Below are 18,160 nucleotides of genomic sequence, written 5' to 3'. Positions count from 1 at the left end.
TTATAGCAGCGATCAAAGCTGCAGGTCAAAAAAATAAAGTGTAAAAAGTAAAAAAATAGTTAATAAACAAAAAAATAAAGTGTAAAAAGTAAAAAAAGTTAATAAAAATGTTTTATAAAAGTGTAAAAATAAAAGTTTTTGTTTTCCTATGAGAAGTCATTTATTATAGAGAAAAAATGAAACCGTTAAAAAAAAGTACACATATTTGGTATCACCGTGTTCGTAACGACCCAAACTATGAAACTATAATGTTAATTTTTACGCACGGTGAATGCCGCAAACAAAATAAACGGAAAACTGTCAGCATCGCTATTTTTTTGGTCACCACCCCTCCCAAGATATAGAATAAAAAGTGATCTAAAAGTTGCATTTACCCCAAAATAGTACCAATAAAAACTACAACCCATCCCGCAAAAAACAAGACATCCCACAGCTTTTTTGACGAAAAAATAAAAAAGTTACGGCTCAGAATAGCGTGTCTCAGAAAATTAATTATTTTATAGAAACGGAATTTTATTGTGCAAACATTGCAAAACTTTAAAAAAAACTATACACATATGGTATCGGCGTAATCGTACCGACCGGCAGAATAAAGTAAAACGTACTTTATTGCGCACGGTGAACGCTGTAAGAAATAAAGAATTTAAAGCGCCAAAATCGCAGTTTTTTTTTGTCATCTTAGCTCTAAAAAAGATCCTGTGGGGTCAAAATGCTCACTATACCTCTAAAGAAATTCCTTGAGAGGTGTAGTTTCCAAAATAGGGTCACTTTTGGGGGGTTTCCACTGTTTTGGTTCCTCCGGGGCATTGCAAATCCGACATGGCACTGAAAACCAATCCAGCAAAATCTGCGCTCCAAAATCCAAAAGCCACTCCTTCCCTGCTGAGCCCTGCTGTGGGTCCAAACATCAGTTTATTACCACATATGGGGTATTGCCGTAATCAGGAGAAATTGCTTTACAAATGTTGGGGTGCTTTTTCTCCTTTATTCCTTGTAAAAATGAAAAAATTATATGTTTCCACAGAAAAATAGGTGATTTTCATCTTCACAGACTAATTCCACAAAATTCTGCAAAAAAACTGTGGGGTCAAAGTGCTAACTATACCCTAGGAAAAATGCCTTGAGGGGTGTAGTTTCCCAAATGGGGTCACTTTTGGGGGGTTTCGACTGTTTAGGTACCACAAGACCTTTTCAAACCTGACATGGTGCCTAAAATATATTCCTAAAAAAAGGAGGCCCCAAAATCCACTAGGTGCTCCTTTGCTTCTGTGGCCTGTGTTTCAGTCCATTAGGACACTAGGACCACATGTGATATACTTCTAAAATCTGCAGAATCTGGACAATAAATATGGAGTTGCGTTTCTCTGGTAAAACCTTCTATGTTACAGATTTTTTTTTATTACAAATGAATTTCGGCTAAAAAAAAAGAAATTTGTAAATTTCACCTCTACTTTGCCTTAATTCCTGTGAAACTCCTAAAGTGTTAAAATACTTTCTGAATGTGGTTTTGAATACCTTGAGGGGTGCAGTTTTCAAAATGGGATGATTTATGGGGACTTTCTAATATAGAAGGCCCTCAAAGCCACTTCAGAACTGAACTTGTCCCTGAAAAAATGGCCTATTGAAATTTTCTTGAAAATATGAGAAATTGCTGCTAAAGTTTTAAGCCTTGTAATGTCCTAGAAAAATAAAAGTATGTGAAAAAAAATGATGCAAACATAAAGTAGACATATGGGGGGATGTTAACTAGTAACTATTTTGTGTGCTATTACTATCTGTTTTACAAGCAAATACATTAAAATTTAGAAAAATGCAAATTTTTGCTAAAATTTGAAGTTTTTCACAAATAAATATTGAATTTATCGACCAAATTTTTTCACTAACATAAAGTACAATTTGTCACGAGAAAACAATCTCAGAATGGCTTGGATAGGTAAAAGCATTCCGTAGTTATTACCACATAAAGTGACACATGTCAGATTTGAAAAAATCATCTGTGTCCACAAGGCCAAAACAGGCTGTGTCCTAAAGGGGTTAAGGATTGTTATACATATTGTGTAAATATAGGGTGCAATGTTAACTTTTAGTCATAAAATGAAACAAAATTATTTTTCATTGCTGGTTTGTTTTTCTTTTCAATACACATTGCAGATAGAGACAGTCTAGGCCAGCGGTCTCAAACTCGGCCGGGTTAGCGGGCCGCATATAGAAAAAATGGGAAGTTGACGGGCCGCATTACTTTCAAATTTGATACAATCCAAAATTATTGTTAATCAATTAGTTATTTGAACTACTATAACACTATATTACTATAATAATAATACTACATTACTATAATAATACCGCTAGGTTTAAAATGTGAGATATTTCTCCACGTGCTTATTTCAACAATCCAGTTTTCCAGTTTAAGTGTCGCTAAATGCAGTCCAGCGGCTAAGTTAGCACACGTCAAGATTGGGCAGCCCCTTTTTAGATAGTGCCGCAGTGCCCTCTGTGGATGCTGCCACAGAGGCCTCTGTAGATGCTGCCCCAGAGTCCTCTGTAGATGCTGCCCCAGAGTCCTCTGTAGATGCTGCCCCAGAGTCCTCTGTAGATGCTGCCACAGAGTCCTCTGTAGATGCTGCCACAGAGTCCACTGTAGATGCTGCCACAGAGTCCTCTGTAGATGCTGCCACAGAGTCCTCTGTAGATGCTGCTACAGTGCCCTCTGTAGATAATGCAACACACGCCTAGATAACGCCACACTGCCCTCTGTAGATAAGGCCACAGTGCCCTCTGTAGATGCTGCCACAGTGCCCTCTGTAGATGCTGCCAGTGCCCTCTGTAGATGCTGCCACAGTGCCCTCTGTAGATGCTGCCACAGTGCCCTCTGTAGATGCTGCCAGTGCCCTCTGTAGATGCTGCCACAGTGCCCTCTGTAGATGCTGCCACAGTGCCCTCCGTAGATGCTGCCACAGTGCCCTCCGCAGATGCTGCCACAGTGCCCTCCGCAGATGCTGCCACAGTGCCCTCCGCAGATGCTACCACAGTGATGTCAGGGGCTTGCCCAGAGCTGGAGTCCCGGAGCAGAGCCGCTTCTGGCACTCTGCCTGGGATTCCAGCTCTGCTCCTGACATCACTGTTCATATATGGACAGAGATGTCAGGGGCAACCCCAGAGCTTGAGTCCCGGGCAGAGCGCTAGTAAGCTCTTCCTGAGACTCCAGCTGTGCTCCTGACATCACTGGGACTCCTGCTCTGGGGAAGCCCCTGACATCATTGTCGATGTATAGACAGCGATGTCAGAGGCTTCCCCAGAGTCCCGGAGCAGAGCCGATAATTGCGCTCTGCCCGGGACTCCGCTCTGGGGAAGACCCTGACACACTGTCCATATATGGGCAGCGATGTCAGGGAATTCCAGAGTCCCGGAGCAGAGCCGATACTAGCGCTCTGCCCGGGACTCCGCACTGGGGAAGACCCTGACACACTGTCCATATATGGGTAGCTATGTCAGGGAATTCCGCAGCGTCCAGGAGCAGAGCCGATACTAGCGCTCTGCCCAGGACTCCGCTCTGGCGAAGACCCTGACACACTGTCCATATATGGGCAGCGATGTCAGGGAATTCCGCAGAGTCCCGGAGCAGAGTCGATACTAGCGCTCTGCCCGGGACTCCGCTCTGGGGAAGACCCTGACACACTGTCCATATATGGGCAGCTATGTCAGGGAATTCCGCAGCGTCCCGGAGCAGAGCCGATACTAATGCTCTGCCCAGGACTCCGCTCTGGGGAAGACCCTGACACACTGTCCATATATGGGCAGCGATGTCAGGGAATTCCACAGAGTCCCGGAGCAGAGCCTGTACTAGCGCTCTGCCCGGGACTCCGGCTCTGGGGAAGCCCCAGACATCGCTGTACATATGTGGACAGCGATGTCAGGGAATTCCAGGGGCTCGGAGTAGAGCGGGCCGCAGATGACAGCCCCAGGAGCCGCATGCGGCCCGCGTGCTTGAGACCCCTGGTCTAGGCTTTGACCCATTGATATAGTCAAGGTTTTTTTTTAAGCTGGAGGTGCTTGTGTATATCAAAGGGTAACTAAAGGTTCAACAAACTTTTGACATGTCACAGTGACATGTCAGAAGTTTTGATTGGTGGGGGTCCGAGCACTGAGACCCCCACCAATCGCGAAAACGAAGCGGCAGAAGCGCTTGTGTGAGCGCTGAGCTGCTAGGTTTCTGTTCTTTTTCTGGAAAGCCGATGTAGCGGTGTATGGGCCCATAGACTTTCTATTGAGCCCGTACACCGTTGATTTCTGGAAAAAGCCAAACAAAAACTAAGCAGCTCAGCGCTCACATGATTGGTATCAGTGCTCGGACCCCCACCAATCAAAGCATCCGACACGTCACTATGACATGTCAGAAGTTTGTTGAACGTTTAGTCACCCTTTAATGTGATTGTAAGCATCATCATTTAACAGTTTACAATTAATTCTGATAGTGTGTTTATATAAGAATTAGACATGTATTACTTCTAAATCTTTTGGCCATGTTCACACAAAAGTTTTTTGCAGGCAGAAAAAAAAATCTTCCTTCAGGAATTTTGAGGCTGATTTTGACCTGCCTGTGCATTTTTGCCGCGTTTTTCACAGCGTTTTTCTGCCCGCGGCCATTGAAGCTAATGCAAAGACCATGGGCAAAAAATACCCCAAAAACCGCTCGGAAAAGAGCGCCACAGGTGTTTTTTGCCTCCCATTGACTTCAATGGGAGGTCAGAGGCGGAGACCGCGGCAAGAAAGAACATGCTGCTTTTTTCCCCCGCAAGCGGCTAAAAGTCTCCTGGGGGAAAAGAAAACCTGGGGGGCAATTTCGGAAGTTTTTTGGCGCTAATTCCGACACGGGTTCCACATCAAAATCAGCGCCAAAAAACTATGTGAGCAGGGACTTGAATAATTTCTATTGATTTTCGGATTTGTTTTATAAAGATTTTGTCTAACAGTTTTTTCTAAATTGCCCAGAGAAACAAAAAAGGAGGAAGTTGAGAACCTTGGACATCTTGAGTAAACGAACTTAAATTGAGTAAATGTATGAGTGTCTTTATAAAACAACGGACAGGCTATACCTTACCAGTGACACTGCTTTACACAAAATTACAAAGCTTTATTTAAAATATTAAAATTACATAGACATACAAAATCACTGAGAATAAATATAGGCAAGAATGTAAGTCTTATATGAACACAAACACACACATACACAAATAGAAGGCTGTAAACACACAAAGAAGAATTCATTTCTCCCACATGATGTCATCTTTCTTTAGCGTCATCTGAATCTTTTGCACATTTTTCAACAGTTGGAGGGCGGCCTTGCTGTTAGGGTTCGGAGTGCTTCTTGACAGAGTTTCTTCTTTTCTCCTTGGTGTAGCTGGTATATCTGCTTTGCAGGGCTCTCCTGCAACAGCTCGTTGGGCGTTAGAAGACAGCTTCTTCATTGATCGAGCTGCTTTCTTTAGTCTTATAACCTAAAGGAACGAACATATTCACGGTAATTAGCAAAAAAAAAAAAAGCAACAGCAACGTTACATTTTCTATATAATTAATCTGGGGAAACTGTCCAACTGCTGTTAGACGAAATTGGAAAAAGTTGGCCTGTTGTGTCTTGCCTTACCCTAAGGCCATTAATGACGGATCCTTGAAACACGGACCGCACACGGATGGCTTCCGTTTGCAGTCCGTTGTTTCAAGAACCAAATCAATGAAAAGGCCGAGACTGTTCTGTCAATAACGGACAGGAGTAGGACCTGTTCTATCCTTGAAGGAACGGCGACACGTTTCCGTTAAAACAACGGAAGTGTGCATGGCCCCATTGAAATGAATGTGTCCGGGTGCTATCTGTTAAAAAAACGGATAGCACCCTGACAAAAATAACTGAAGTGGAAATGAGGCCTAAGTCAAACAGCAAGGTCTGAGAAAGGTTGAATTTGATGTCGTTTTTTTGACCCAAGTAACTATGTAACTAGAAGAACTTAAAAATAAAATGTTTTTCATACAATATTCATGATTGGACATCATGGAACTTTAAAGTGTAGCTAAACGTTTGACAAACTTCTGACATGTCAGAAGTTTGGATTGGTGGGGGTCCGAGCACGGAGACCCCCACCAATCACTAGAACGAAGCAGCTGAAGCGCCCGTGTTAGCGCTCAGCTGCTTCGTGTCTGTTCGGCTTTTTCCGGATGTATCGGGGAACGGGTTCATAGACTTTCTATTGAGTCTGTACACCGATACATTTATCAGCTGATGCTCTGCTCGGGGACTCCACTACTGCTGCTGACATAACTACCCATATATGGATGGTGACATTGGCAGCAGTTCCGGAGTCCCCAGGCAGAGGATCAGCTGATGCTCTGCTCGGGAACTCCAGCTATAGGAAAACCCTAAAGTCACTGACCAAATGTCGGGAGAAGTGTAGGAGTCCCGAGCAAAGCGCTAGCTGTCTGCTCGGGGACTCCAGCAATAGGCAATGTGACTGCCCCTTGCGGTCATGCGATTGATAACACGCCGACACGAACAGCACAGGAAGCAAGCCCTCAGTCACGTGGGGCCGTGTCATCAATATTAGAAAAGCTACAGGACTTCCGGGAACAATTCACCGGGTTTGAACGGTACCATTTAGTACCGAATTTTTAATTAAAGTATATTAGTAAGGGACTTCTTTTTACATAACAAATATGAATGCAAAGCAATTTTTTTAAATGTTTGGTACCTGGATAACCCCTTTAAGCTTTCTGCCAGCAGAGGGCGCATCTTAAAGGGAACCTGTCACAAGATTTTATGGCACTAAACCACTAGCATGTTGACATACTGCTGGGGATTCGTGTCCCAAACATGCCCTTTTCAAAACTGTCCGTTTTAGAATTAATGTATAAAAGGAAGATATAAATCAACGAAGAGGAGTCCTGAGATGAGTTCAACGTCATCCTGCGTATGCACAGTACGCAGTTGAAGCATGTACACCTTGCTTCACTGCACATGCGCAGGATGCCGTTGGCCTCATCTCATCCCCTGCTGTGACCACTAGTCAAAGGGTGATGGAAACCTTTCAGGAGAAGGAAGAGGGGCACTGCTGTGACTACTGTGGGAAGGGGGTTCTGCTGTCACTACTGCATGAAAAGGAGCAGTGACTACTATGTGAATGAAGCACTGCTGTGACTACTAAGTAAAAGGGAGGGGAAGCACTACTGTGACTACTGGGGGGCATTGCTGTACCTGCTATGAGAAGTGAGGGAACTGTTCTAACTGCTGTGGGAAAGGGGGGCTCATATGACTACTGGGAAAAGAGAGCACCTCTGTAACTACTGGGAGGGAGAAGTCGAATGCTGCTGTGCAACTTATCGTTAGAGGGTGGTCACCGCTGTTATTACTATTTGGGGGTACTGCTGCATCAAGTGTTAAGGGGGAGTACGGCTGTGCTGTGTCTACTATGCTAGTGATGTATAAGGCTAAATTCACAAATCTGTATGCAGAGAAAAATAAAATACACTGGTATGAACTGTTTTCTGCCGGCACGTTGCTCCATTTTTTATATATTTTATAGAATATGGGGCGAGGACTTAAACCATAAGCATTCTATGCTCCTGATATGTAAATATTGTACTGTTTCAAAGTACAAAGTGAGCATCACTAGAATGTTAATTGTACATGTTTTAAATTATTTTATTAATGCATTAATTTAATTGAATAGAAAATATTTTTCAAGTTTAACCTATTCTGTGAAATTGTGGTCTCATTATTTTCTCTGTAGAACATCTGAAGACTTTATAACCTTAAAATGTACTTCTGGAACAAAATAAATCTAGATAGGGCTGAGATAATGATGAGAACCGGGGTTCTGGCACCATTTTTGGGGGGCCTGCAACCATCTAATGCACATGTATTGCAGGTTGCCAAGAGATCAAGTGCTAGTGTAATAATGTGATATTCGTGCTATAGCAGAATCATTTCATTTTAGACAATATTACTGTGATATAGTTTGTGTAATAAAAGGAAAAATTGTTATTTCAATCCTCACATTTGTTTGATGCCTTTTCAGCTTGAGTATTTGGTCGCTTTTAGTTTCCATTTGTTTGACGAGACAATCCATTTCACGTTCTAAATCTTCACGTAAATCATTGTCCTTCGTATCATTTATCTGTTTAAGCAGCTCTTGATGGTCACTTAAAAGAGAAACATACATAACAAAAACAGGAATCATCTTCTCATAGCAACACATTACAATTCATACTTATAAAGCTATAAGCCTTCATAGACTGCAGTTACAACACTCTATTATTTGGGAGGAAACTATAGCACAAACCCCCTGCGGACTCCTGGTTCATTAAATAGATACGCAGAATTTTGGAATAACCGGCACAGGCAAAGTAATAGGAGACAAAAAGCATGGGAAAGTTGGGTGACAATGAACACTGAAGAGGCTGACATTACTTATTATCTCAGAGCACAGATAAAGCGGTGTAAAAAAAAAAAGGTGCGCGTGTGTGCGTGTGTACATCAATTGACCCAGTCCTGGCTGAATGTAACATGTGGCACTTTGATGTAGTCAAAAGATGCATTTTAGGCCCCAACAATATGTCGGGTTGACCACTACTAGCCCAGAGAGCATACACATTAGTATATTCAGTGAAAACACATGGGGCTACTGAGAGACCTCCACAGTAGTAATTTCTAATTGTTGTAGAGAAGGAGCCCCCAAGGTCCAAGCCTCCTACATAAGTCATATAAAATATAGATGGAGATCGGTAGTCAAAAGTAAGTTTAATGATCCCTAGGTCTTTGGCTACATGTTTCTCCTGAAAATTCCCTCGGTACAATGGATACTCACAAACTCATTTGCTCTAGTTCGCCTTGCAGATCCATTAGTAAATCAGTCAGGCTGTCACCAGTAGAGTGTGGAGTATAAGTTGCTGAAGTTCTGTTGGCACCTAGACTCCTAGGACATGGCTTGCGTCCTGCAGATCTTGAGCGTTGATGGGCGACACCCGGGCTCTGGCTTCGATGCTTCATCATGTGAAGAACACTCTGAACATTTGCGCTGAGAGAATGGCTTGTACTGGTAGACTTGGGAGGAGAAAGAGAGAAAGAATTCTAAAAGTTAAATAGAATGCAGAATATCAACTTTCTTAAGAAAAGACTAAAACAATACACTCACCTTTCCAGCTACAAATGGAAGATCTCCTGCCTTCACAGAAATCTTCGGTTCAGAAGTACTTGTACATGCTGCAGGTTTCTTCTACAAAAGATAAGAACATTAAATGTAAGTGTAATAATTCAGATTAAAAACTGTAAGAAAGTGTTCATTTAACGTGCATGTTCCCCTTTAAATACTATTTTACAGTTTGAAGTACTATTACATCATGTAATAGATGTCCTAAGAAAAATAATGCACCCAGTTGGGGGGCAGCTAAAAAGAGAACCTTGAATGGTAATTGATCTATCAGCACAGTGGGATCACATTCACACCACTTCAATATGTGGGAAGCCCAATTACCATACAGGATGCACAATATTTTGCAGTGCCCTGAATTTGGATTTGGGGGGCTGCTCAGCATGTGCACCGTTTTGCCTTAGGAATCTTTCAGAGCTGGTTGAGTATCTCCTATAATGAAGAAAGCTACTTGCCTCCCTGTGAAGTAGAAATTGGTCTGGAATTACACAAGCCCATAGAGGTTTCTAGCAATCACAAGCAGTTCTAAGTCAATTGCTTAGAACTGCTGATCTCAACAGGAAAATGCTAGCGCCCGCGCTACAGGGTAAACTTAGCTTTACACACTGCCCACTAAATTCCATGGACAGCCATTAAAGATAACATTAGGCATTTTTTTGGGATAATGCATTTGGATCTGACTGCTGTAACAATGGTGTATATGCAAAACCACCACGAACAGAATACTTATATATATATATATATTGCTTGAAAAAGTTCCTATAGCAGGACGGAAACGTTGCAGCTGTTGACTGAATAATTCACATACTTTTTGGAACCATCGGAGTGCTGTGGGATTTCTTTTGTTTATGTCTTACAATCTACGGATCTGGATTACCTGCTTGCACCCATTACCGTGTTGGAATCTGTCGCAGAGTGCTGCTTATCTCTACATATATATATATATATATATATATATATATATATATAAAGCGCACAATTTACTATCTCTTCGACAAGTACTGATATTACCTATACAAAGAACTGTACTTTTGGCAAAGGTCACATACACAGTCTAATTTATATACACAGAGATTTTCTGCTGGACTTCATAAGGTACGTAATAGGCGATCATTTCATGTTTGCTTGTAAGTGGAATTAGGGATGCATGATGAATCAAAACTTTTATACTGTTTCGATACTCTGCATCCCCAAACGGTTCGATACCGTTATTTCATGTATTTCGATACTTAGCTGTGCAGCCGCATAGCTGAGTATAGTAACACAGTAACACATGAATGTATGAGAGCGGGGCTGCGGCTGTGTAATACAGCCATTGCCCCGCTCCTGAGTCCTGATAACAAGTGCGCGGGGTCAGGATGATGCGATGCGGCCGGCACTGCACTAATGAGTGGCGGCACTGAAAACAGAACATGGTGAACGCACTGCAAAACACCCTCCATGTTCTGTTTTCAGTGCCTGCGCTCATTAGTGCAGTGCCGGCCGCATCTCCTCATACACCCCGCGCGCACACTTTCTGTCAGGAGCGGGGCAATGACTGTATTGCACAGTCGCAGCCCCGTTGGTGGAGATCAGAGAAACCTCTCATCTCCGCCGTTATTCCCGTGAATGTTGCGATCACAGAGGACTGCAGCATTCAGGGGAAAATGAGAAAGGGGATGCCCCTTGGATCGCATCACAGGGAATTCCTGTGATGCGATTGAGTGACATACCATATATGGGCAGACAGCCCAGGGTCCATTGAAGGACCCCAGGGCTGTCCTACCATATTTCCTGTTAGGGCCTACTTAGGTATGTCCTAGCAACTGCCTGTGTACTATCAGTACACAGGCTAATGTACTGTAATATAGATATATGCCAGTACATTAAAGTTTAAAAAATAGAGTAAAAACATAAAAGTAATGTTACATTAAAAAAAATACACATACACCTTTTTTACAATAAACATTAATATAAGTCTCAATACATAAAATACACATATTCGGTATTGGCGCAGCCGTAATAACCTGCGCAACAATTTTTCTGCATCATTTATGATGTGTACGCAGTAAAAAAAAAACAAAAAAAACTGCTTTCGATCACTTATTGTGACGCACGAGGTGATGAATTTAACCTCCATGTGCCTCACATTAATAGTAATTAACTCCATCATGTACCTTACATATTAACCCATTATGACTGAGAAACATGATGGGATTAATTACTATTAATGTGAGGCACGTGGAGGTTAAATTCATCATCACACCACGCGCCTCACATCAGAAAATGGAAGTGCTTTTTTTTTTTTACTGTTGGCAAAGTATCGAATTGGTATCTAAACAAAGTATCGGTATCGAAGTCCAAATTCTGGTATCGTGACAACCCTAAGTGGAATAGTCAGATTTAACTGGCGTTAAGTAAGTGGTTTAATGCTATAGTGAATTCTCTAGTGTGTGATTTCAATAGATCATAAGGATATCTGCTATGCTGTAAAAAGAAGGCAGGGGAGTCACGTAATCTGGACCAGTGACTACTACAGCCTGAAAGGGAGTCAGACAGTGATTAGAATGCTAAGGCCTCATGCATACGGTCAGTAAATACTGCACGGAGAGGCCGCGGAGTGTCACCCGAATTTGTGGAAAGTGCTGACAGTAATAAGTATAGGAGCTCTGTCCGCGAATGCAAAAAATAGGACATGTTCTATTTTCTGCGGGTGATTTCTACGGCCCGGAAACACCCCTGTAAATATACAGGAAGGTGTCCGTGGCCGATAGAGATGAATGGGTCATATTTTATCCACAATTACGGATCTGTAATTGTGGATAAAAATTACAGTCATGTGCACTCCAGAGGAGATCAAGGATCTGGAAACCGGGTACTCCGTTGTGGCAGAACCCAGAGGGTAGATTAACGTGTACTGAGAAGTCCCAATAATGGATCAGTGATTTGGTTATAAGCCTTTCTGATAAGGCGATACAAGAGCCATATCTCAACAACGTGGCTTTTAATTAACAGACATGTATTAATGGCTTTGGAACTGGGACTTTAATCTTGACCATTTTAAAGCATACCTAACTTTTCAGAATAAGATGTCATATGTGTGTACATAAGGAATAACATTATTTCTGGCCATTGTATGACTTGTATTCTGCATTATTTATCAATTGATCCCTCTGCAGGCTCTAATTCTCAGTGGTCTCTAAGCTATTGGGAGAGCCGAATTGCTATTATGTCATCTATACACTGCACACATAGAAGGGGAGAGAATCCTGTGTAGCTGAGTATCCAGCACTGGGCTGACATTGAAATCTTACCAGAAGCCTATGTCTTTCTCACACTGCTCCTGTTTCCTTCCCCTGCTAACCCCTCCCTTATCCATAAACTTGTATGCAACATGTCTGTTGCTAGACAATGACAGAAAAAAACAACAAAGCGCACAATAGTGCATGAAACTGTATATACGGGTGTGAACAGGGTGCAAGTGATGCTAACCTTTTGCGGTTATACATCCAGTAGAGCAGAATCCAGGATACCTCGATGGTATAGTGGTAATAAAGTTCGGTTGCAGCCTAGGACCCAGTTTGAGAACTTAGCAGGAAGTCTCAATGCTGAAATGGAAAGGATAAAAAAAGAAGAAAGAACGGGTATTTTCCAGGCGCTGCCGATCAGAGTGTCATCCGTGATGAATACGATCCATTTGTCTCATGGATGAAGACAAGGTGAGTAGTTGAGAGGTTTATTAGTACAAGTATATAAAACATCTTTTTGTGTGCGGAGTTGTATAAAAATAAAATTATTACCCGCACACATTTTTAAAAAGTTGACAGCAACAGCTATCTGGATTATAAGAGCAGTCACTATCTGAAGTGGCTAAAAAATATACCATATAGCCAGTACAAGAGGATTCGAAAAAACTGTACATCAAACAAAGACTTTAATAATCAAAGCCGCATTCTGCACAAACGGTTTAAAGAAAAAAACTACCCACATACACTCCTTTCAGATGCATATAAAAAGACAGTAATTTTAAGCTAACAAGATTGCCTACCCTCTAATGATACAGCATCAAATGGAACTAAAGAGAATGACACAATTGGTACAAAAAAGGCGAAGGAAAAACATAAAAATTATTTTTCCTTCAATTTTATAACAAAATACAACTCGGCACACAAAAATATGTTTTATATACTTGTACTAATAAACCTCTGAACTACTCACCTTGTCTTCATCCATGAGACAAATGGATCGTATTCATCACGGATGACACTCTGATCGGCAGCGCCTGGAAAATACCCGTTCTTTCTTCTTTTTTATCCTTTACATGTCTGTTGCTGCCTCAATCCCTCCTCCTGCTTCCCCCTCTCCATCGACTTGTATTAGCAGGCAGTGAAGAGACACACCCCCACCTTCTGCAGCTCTTCAATTCTGCTCTTTAACCAGGGATGATTTTAACTCTTAACAGGGGGTGGACAGCAGACTACAGGAAGGGAGACACTTCGTGGCAGTGACTTTACACAGAATTTACATGGATAAAACAACTAAATTTTAACAGGAAGTGAATTACAAAGTTTATCTATATCAGGTATACTATTAGATTAGCATAAGCTGTTTGAAAAGTAATTGTCTATTTGAGAAATGTTTTATTAATCTGTTATATGTTATACTTATATCTATTATACGGTTTGTGACCTGTGTCTTATGTATAAACTTGTATGCAACATAGATAAACGAACAAAAGTAGAGGATCCAGCGCAATCATTTAAAATAGAACTTTTCCCAGGGAAAAGAAAGCCATGAGGAAGGACGTGTAGAGCATCTGAAACGCGTAGGCACCTATCTACCTATCTCTAAATACCACACTCGGGATTGATTCTGTTTTAATATCCCAATAAAATTGGAACCATGTTCTATTTTAAATGATTGCGCTGGATCCTCTACTTTTGTTCGTTTATCTCTGTCTTCAACACCGTGAGCCGTCACTGAGATCCAGGCGCAGAGCGCAGAAAATCTGCATTCAAGGTGAGCTGGAGGACCCCTCCCACAGTTCCATTTGTATTGTATGCAACATGTCTGTTGCTGACTCACTCTCTCTGCTCCCTCCTCCTGCTTCCCCCTATAGGTTAGCTCAGTCCTTGTCGGGAGAGATGGTAAATTAGGTGCTGTCTAGCATTTACCTGCCATGGTACAAAAGAAAGGGCATATTGTAGTACTTATTACCTGCAACTGCTTCTTTTTCTTTTCCTTCTTTTGGGAAGTATTTTCAGCAGATGCTGACAGAAATATTGTATTCAGTTCTGGACCAGTTTCCAGCTATAAAATAGTAAAATGTTAACTTGTATACTAGAAAGAAATCATTTATTCCAAAATAAAACTTGCTACATGAGAGATTCAGCTTTTTTGTTTTTGTTTTCTCTCTTGGCTGTAACTTTAATTTTTTTGCTACAACAAGACTTCAGATCTTTGCATTTTTGTTCTAAATGACAGAAATTATGCCATTTTATATAGTGTTATTTTCTAGAGTGCGATCCAAATATTTCTAAGAACGTATTTCCTTTTCTTTTTTTGGGTGAAAGACAAATATTCACTTCAGAAAACATGGTAAATATTAACTTCCTTCAAACTTTTACAGAGTTTACTGCTAAAAATATATATATATATGAAAGAGGACCTGTCAGTCTTTGACAAGTCACCACAATATCTCTCACAGGATAGTTTATAGGTAACAGGGCTGGTGGACAAACTGTTCAGGTATTCAGTCTCCCCATTGTAAGAACCTAGTTACAAAAAGAAACTCCAAAAATCTAAAAAAAAACACATGCACTATCACTCAACTATCAAATTTCGAAACTTTCTTTAAAAAAATTACAGACATAAGATATTTTGAAAAAAAAAAAACCTCCAACAAGTAATACAGAGCGAGTAGGCATACTTTACATGATATAAATAACTAATGTTATCAATCGGCAAAATCCCATGTAGAGTAATCCTGGAACATCTGCTACTAGTATACAGTTCATGTAGCCCATTAATATCATTCAAAAAGCAAAAAAAATCGCCGCTTCTCAGACTTTTGGCTAAGATCAAGCTAAGGTTAGTAATCATCCCTGCCAGTGGTACAGCGGCCATCGTAAGGGGATGATAGAACGCCGAGGTGATGGCAGGAAACCACAACGGTCATCGCTCTGGTGTACGCATTTGGTTTAAAGGTACCATTTGTAGGTGACCAGGCAACCGCCGGATCGAGGTCAGGTAGTTTGGAAGCCTGAGTTGCTATGTGCCCCAGGGCTGGTGACCCTGGGGTGCCCTAACTCACTGGGGGTGGGATCCCGCTGAGTGAAGGCACATTTTGCACGCACTCTCTTTCACACTATATGAGCACACACCTTTATTCTCCCGGCCTTCTGGCTGGGAGATGAGGAATTTTTATACCTGGCGGATGTCCAGGCTGTATCACAGCGCACATCCACTTATTTAATTTTGTTTTTCACTGTGTGTTTGTCACAGGATTTCGGATGCGGTGCCCTTTTGGGACCCTTCCAAGGTCTAGGGGGAAAATGTGTGGCCATCTGGTTCCGTTTTCCCCTGCAACCCAGCCTCCCTTCTTCGGAAAGGAGGTGCAAGTAGAAGCAGGCTGCAAGGTGGACACTGGGGTGGCAGCCCAGGTAGAAGCCTTGGAGTGTTGTTGGGTCTCCCTAAGCTCCGGCAAAGGGGGGGGATCATTGATCCTCGATCCTCTTGGCCTAAGGCTTGGAGAGTCGGGGAATGGTTATGCGGGGCCTCTCTCTTTTAAGAGAAGGGCTGCGATAGACCGCATCCTTGTGCACTTTTTGTGTGGCACCCTTGCACTTTTTTTTGAACTTGGGTGATAGAAAGCACGGCTCGGGCTTTAGAAAAAGAAGAAGAAAAAAAGTGCTAACATACTAAGGTCAAAAGACATGGATGAGAGTCATACCCATGTCCCAGGAGTCTAGTCACACTGTATAGTGCCCCAATGTGCGTTTTACGTGTATAATTCCTCAAGAGCCATACAGCAACTTTTTTATACTAGCCATACATACTACTAACATAACAGCACTATGCTATATACAAGAAGTAGTATGCCATATAATATTGCCCTAGAGTTGCTATATGTACATAAAGCCCTGCCCTCCCCCACAAGGCACTCCCCAGCAGAATATTTATCTAATGAAGTGTCTCTTGTGCAACCAGCAGCACATTATCCGCAAACCCTCAACACGGTTTACAACATATGCAACCCCTCCCCCCAAAAAAGGCCATCTGACCTACATTCTCCTTCTCCCGCTTCCTCCCGAACAGCAGCAGATTCTCTAACTCTCCTGTCGGAATTAAATTCTCTTTCTCCCCTCCCTCAGCAGTACATATTCCCCACTCCTACAGCAGTCGGATGAGGAGCATCATTCTTGCCTAGCAATGGCTCTCACAAGACTGGTGTGCTAAGCAGCAATGCCTGCTGTAAATGTCGCTATGATTAATATTTACACATCATGCCGCCAATAACCAATGATTTTTACGACAGCATGATCAATCAAGAGCAACGATAAAATATATTTTCCTGCATTCACAATGGGCATTTATTATTATTAGAATTGGCCTGTGTATAAACAGGCCTTTAGCTGCTATGGTTGCATCTGTAAACAGGTCCCAATATCGATCATCATGTATCCTTTATATTTTATTGCTTTAGGAAGTATCTAATCCTCTCCTGAATCAATTAGCTGTGTGTACAAATACTAGTTCCTGAGGTAGACTGTTCACCAGCACTAACAGTAAAGAACCCTTAAATAATAATTTATCCATTAATCGTTCAGTAGTTGACCATTTATTTGACCACAAATAACCCCCTATTTACCTGTCTATTCATGTGAGCCAAATATCTACACAATAATAAATACAAAGGCAGTACATTCTGAGATGTTAGTCCAGGAAAAAAGACAACACATAATATTTTCTGACTTAAGAATGAGCTGAACAATTTGTATAACTGCCACACCGGGTCACACGGAAGCTGCGGTCCACCGCTACTTTGGCCCAATCATACTCTGAAGTGAATGGAGATTGTCTTGCAACATTTGGCAGTCAGCCTTTATGTCCTTGTGTAGGGCGCTATAGGAAATGCGGGAAAGTTGCATCATAAAATTTAGGATCTGCCACCAGAATCACTTGACTGATGCTGCCATAAGACCTCAGCCTTGATACATTCAGTTATCCTTCACTTCAGCAATATTCAACATGTGAATAAGGATAGACATGAAGTTTTCACATACATTTTTACTGTGGCGCATTAGGAGAACACTACTCAAAAATCAAAGCCTATAATTTGCCAGAGTAAACTTACCTGGACTACTGTGTCCTGCATCAACTTTCGATGTTGTTCCTCTACATGTAATTTTTCCTCTAGCTGATGAATTTTGCTCTGAAGGGATAAAATATTTGCTTGTGTGTAACTCAAAGTAAAGCAACACATTAAGTCTGTTAAAGTGCAACTATTATCTTACATTTTGGACATAAAAAAATATTTCTAGTAGCACCCTCTCCAATGAAATGAAGAGGAACGTTCTGTCGAGTCAAGCATGCACGTTTATGGGGGAGTTGGGAAAGATAGGCGACGTTCAGCCGAAAGCCATCTAATGTGTATGGACACCTTTACCTGAATGTAATTGTCCGACACCACTCCCAGATCTATGTTTTAGTGACTAGAACTCAGGGCTGAAATCTCTATATACTTTCACAATTTGGTCCTCAAGCCAAGAACTTATGGACCACCACTGTATGGCCAGCACGTGTTTATAAACTCTGCTGTATGGAAAATGCAATTGTAAATAGAGTGATCTAAACGGTATGCGTAAGTGTATATAAAAACACTGTTTGGGCTCTAGTGGACACCAAGTTATTATTAGAGCATTGTATTGAAATTTCTGATCTACCCCAGCCAACTGTAAGTGCTATTATTGTGAAGTGAAAGAGTC

The 18,160-nt window shown here is 41.7% G+C and overlaps 1 protein-coding gene across 4 annotated transcripts in view; it reads right to left on the bottom strand.

Annotated features, from left to right (window-relative positions):
* Positions 1-5,110: 5,110 nt before the first annotated feature.
* Positions 5,111-18,160, bottom strand: part of CEP57L1 (centrosomal protein 57 like 1) — a 31,484-nt gene continuing 18,434 nt past the window's right edge. For all 4 annotated transcript variants that reach the window (XM_075864217.1, XM_075864218.1, XM_075864220.1 and 1 more), the window contains 6 exons: positions 17,530-17,607; positions 14,391-14,483; positions 9,180-9,260; positions 8,853-9,088; positions 8,043-8,187; positions 5,111-5,495 (listed from right to left, as the gene is read on the bottom strand). In XM_075864217.1, coding sequence (XP_075720332.1) covers positions 5,262-5,495; positions 8,043-8,187; positions 8,853-9,088; positions 9,180-9,260; positions 14,391-14,483; positions 17,530-17,607 — 867 coding nt within the window. In that variant the 3' untranslated portion in view covers positions 5,111-5,261. The remainder of the gene's footprint in view (positions 5,496-8,042; positions 8,188-8,852; positions 9,089-9,179; positions 9,261-14,390; positions 14,484-17,529; positions 17,608-18,160) is intronic.

This window comes from Rhinoderma darwinii, chromosome 4, assembly GCF_050947455.1.
Source record: "Rhinoderma darwinii isolate aRhiDar2 chromosome 4, aRhiDar2.hap1, whole genome shotgun sequence".
Taxonomy (NCBI): domain Eukaryota; kingdom Metazoa; phylum Chordata; class Amphibia; order Anura; family Rhinodermatidae; genus Rhinoderma; species Rhinoderma darwinii.
This window is presented reverse-complemented; position numbering and strand designations above follow the sequence as displayed.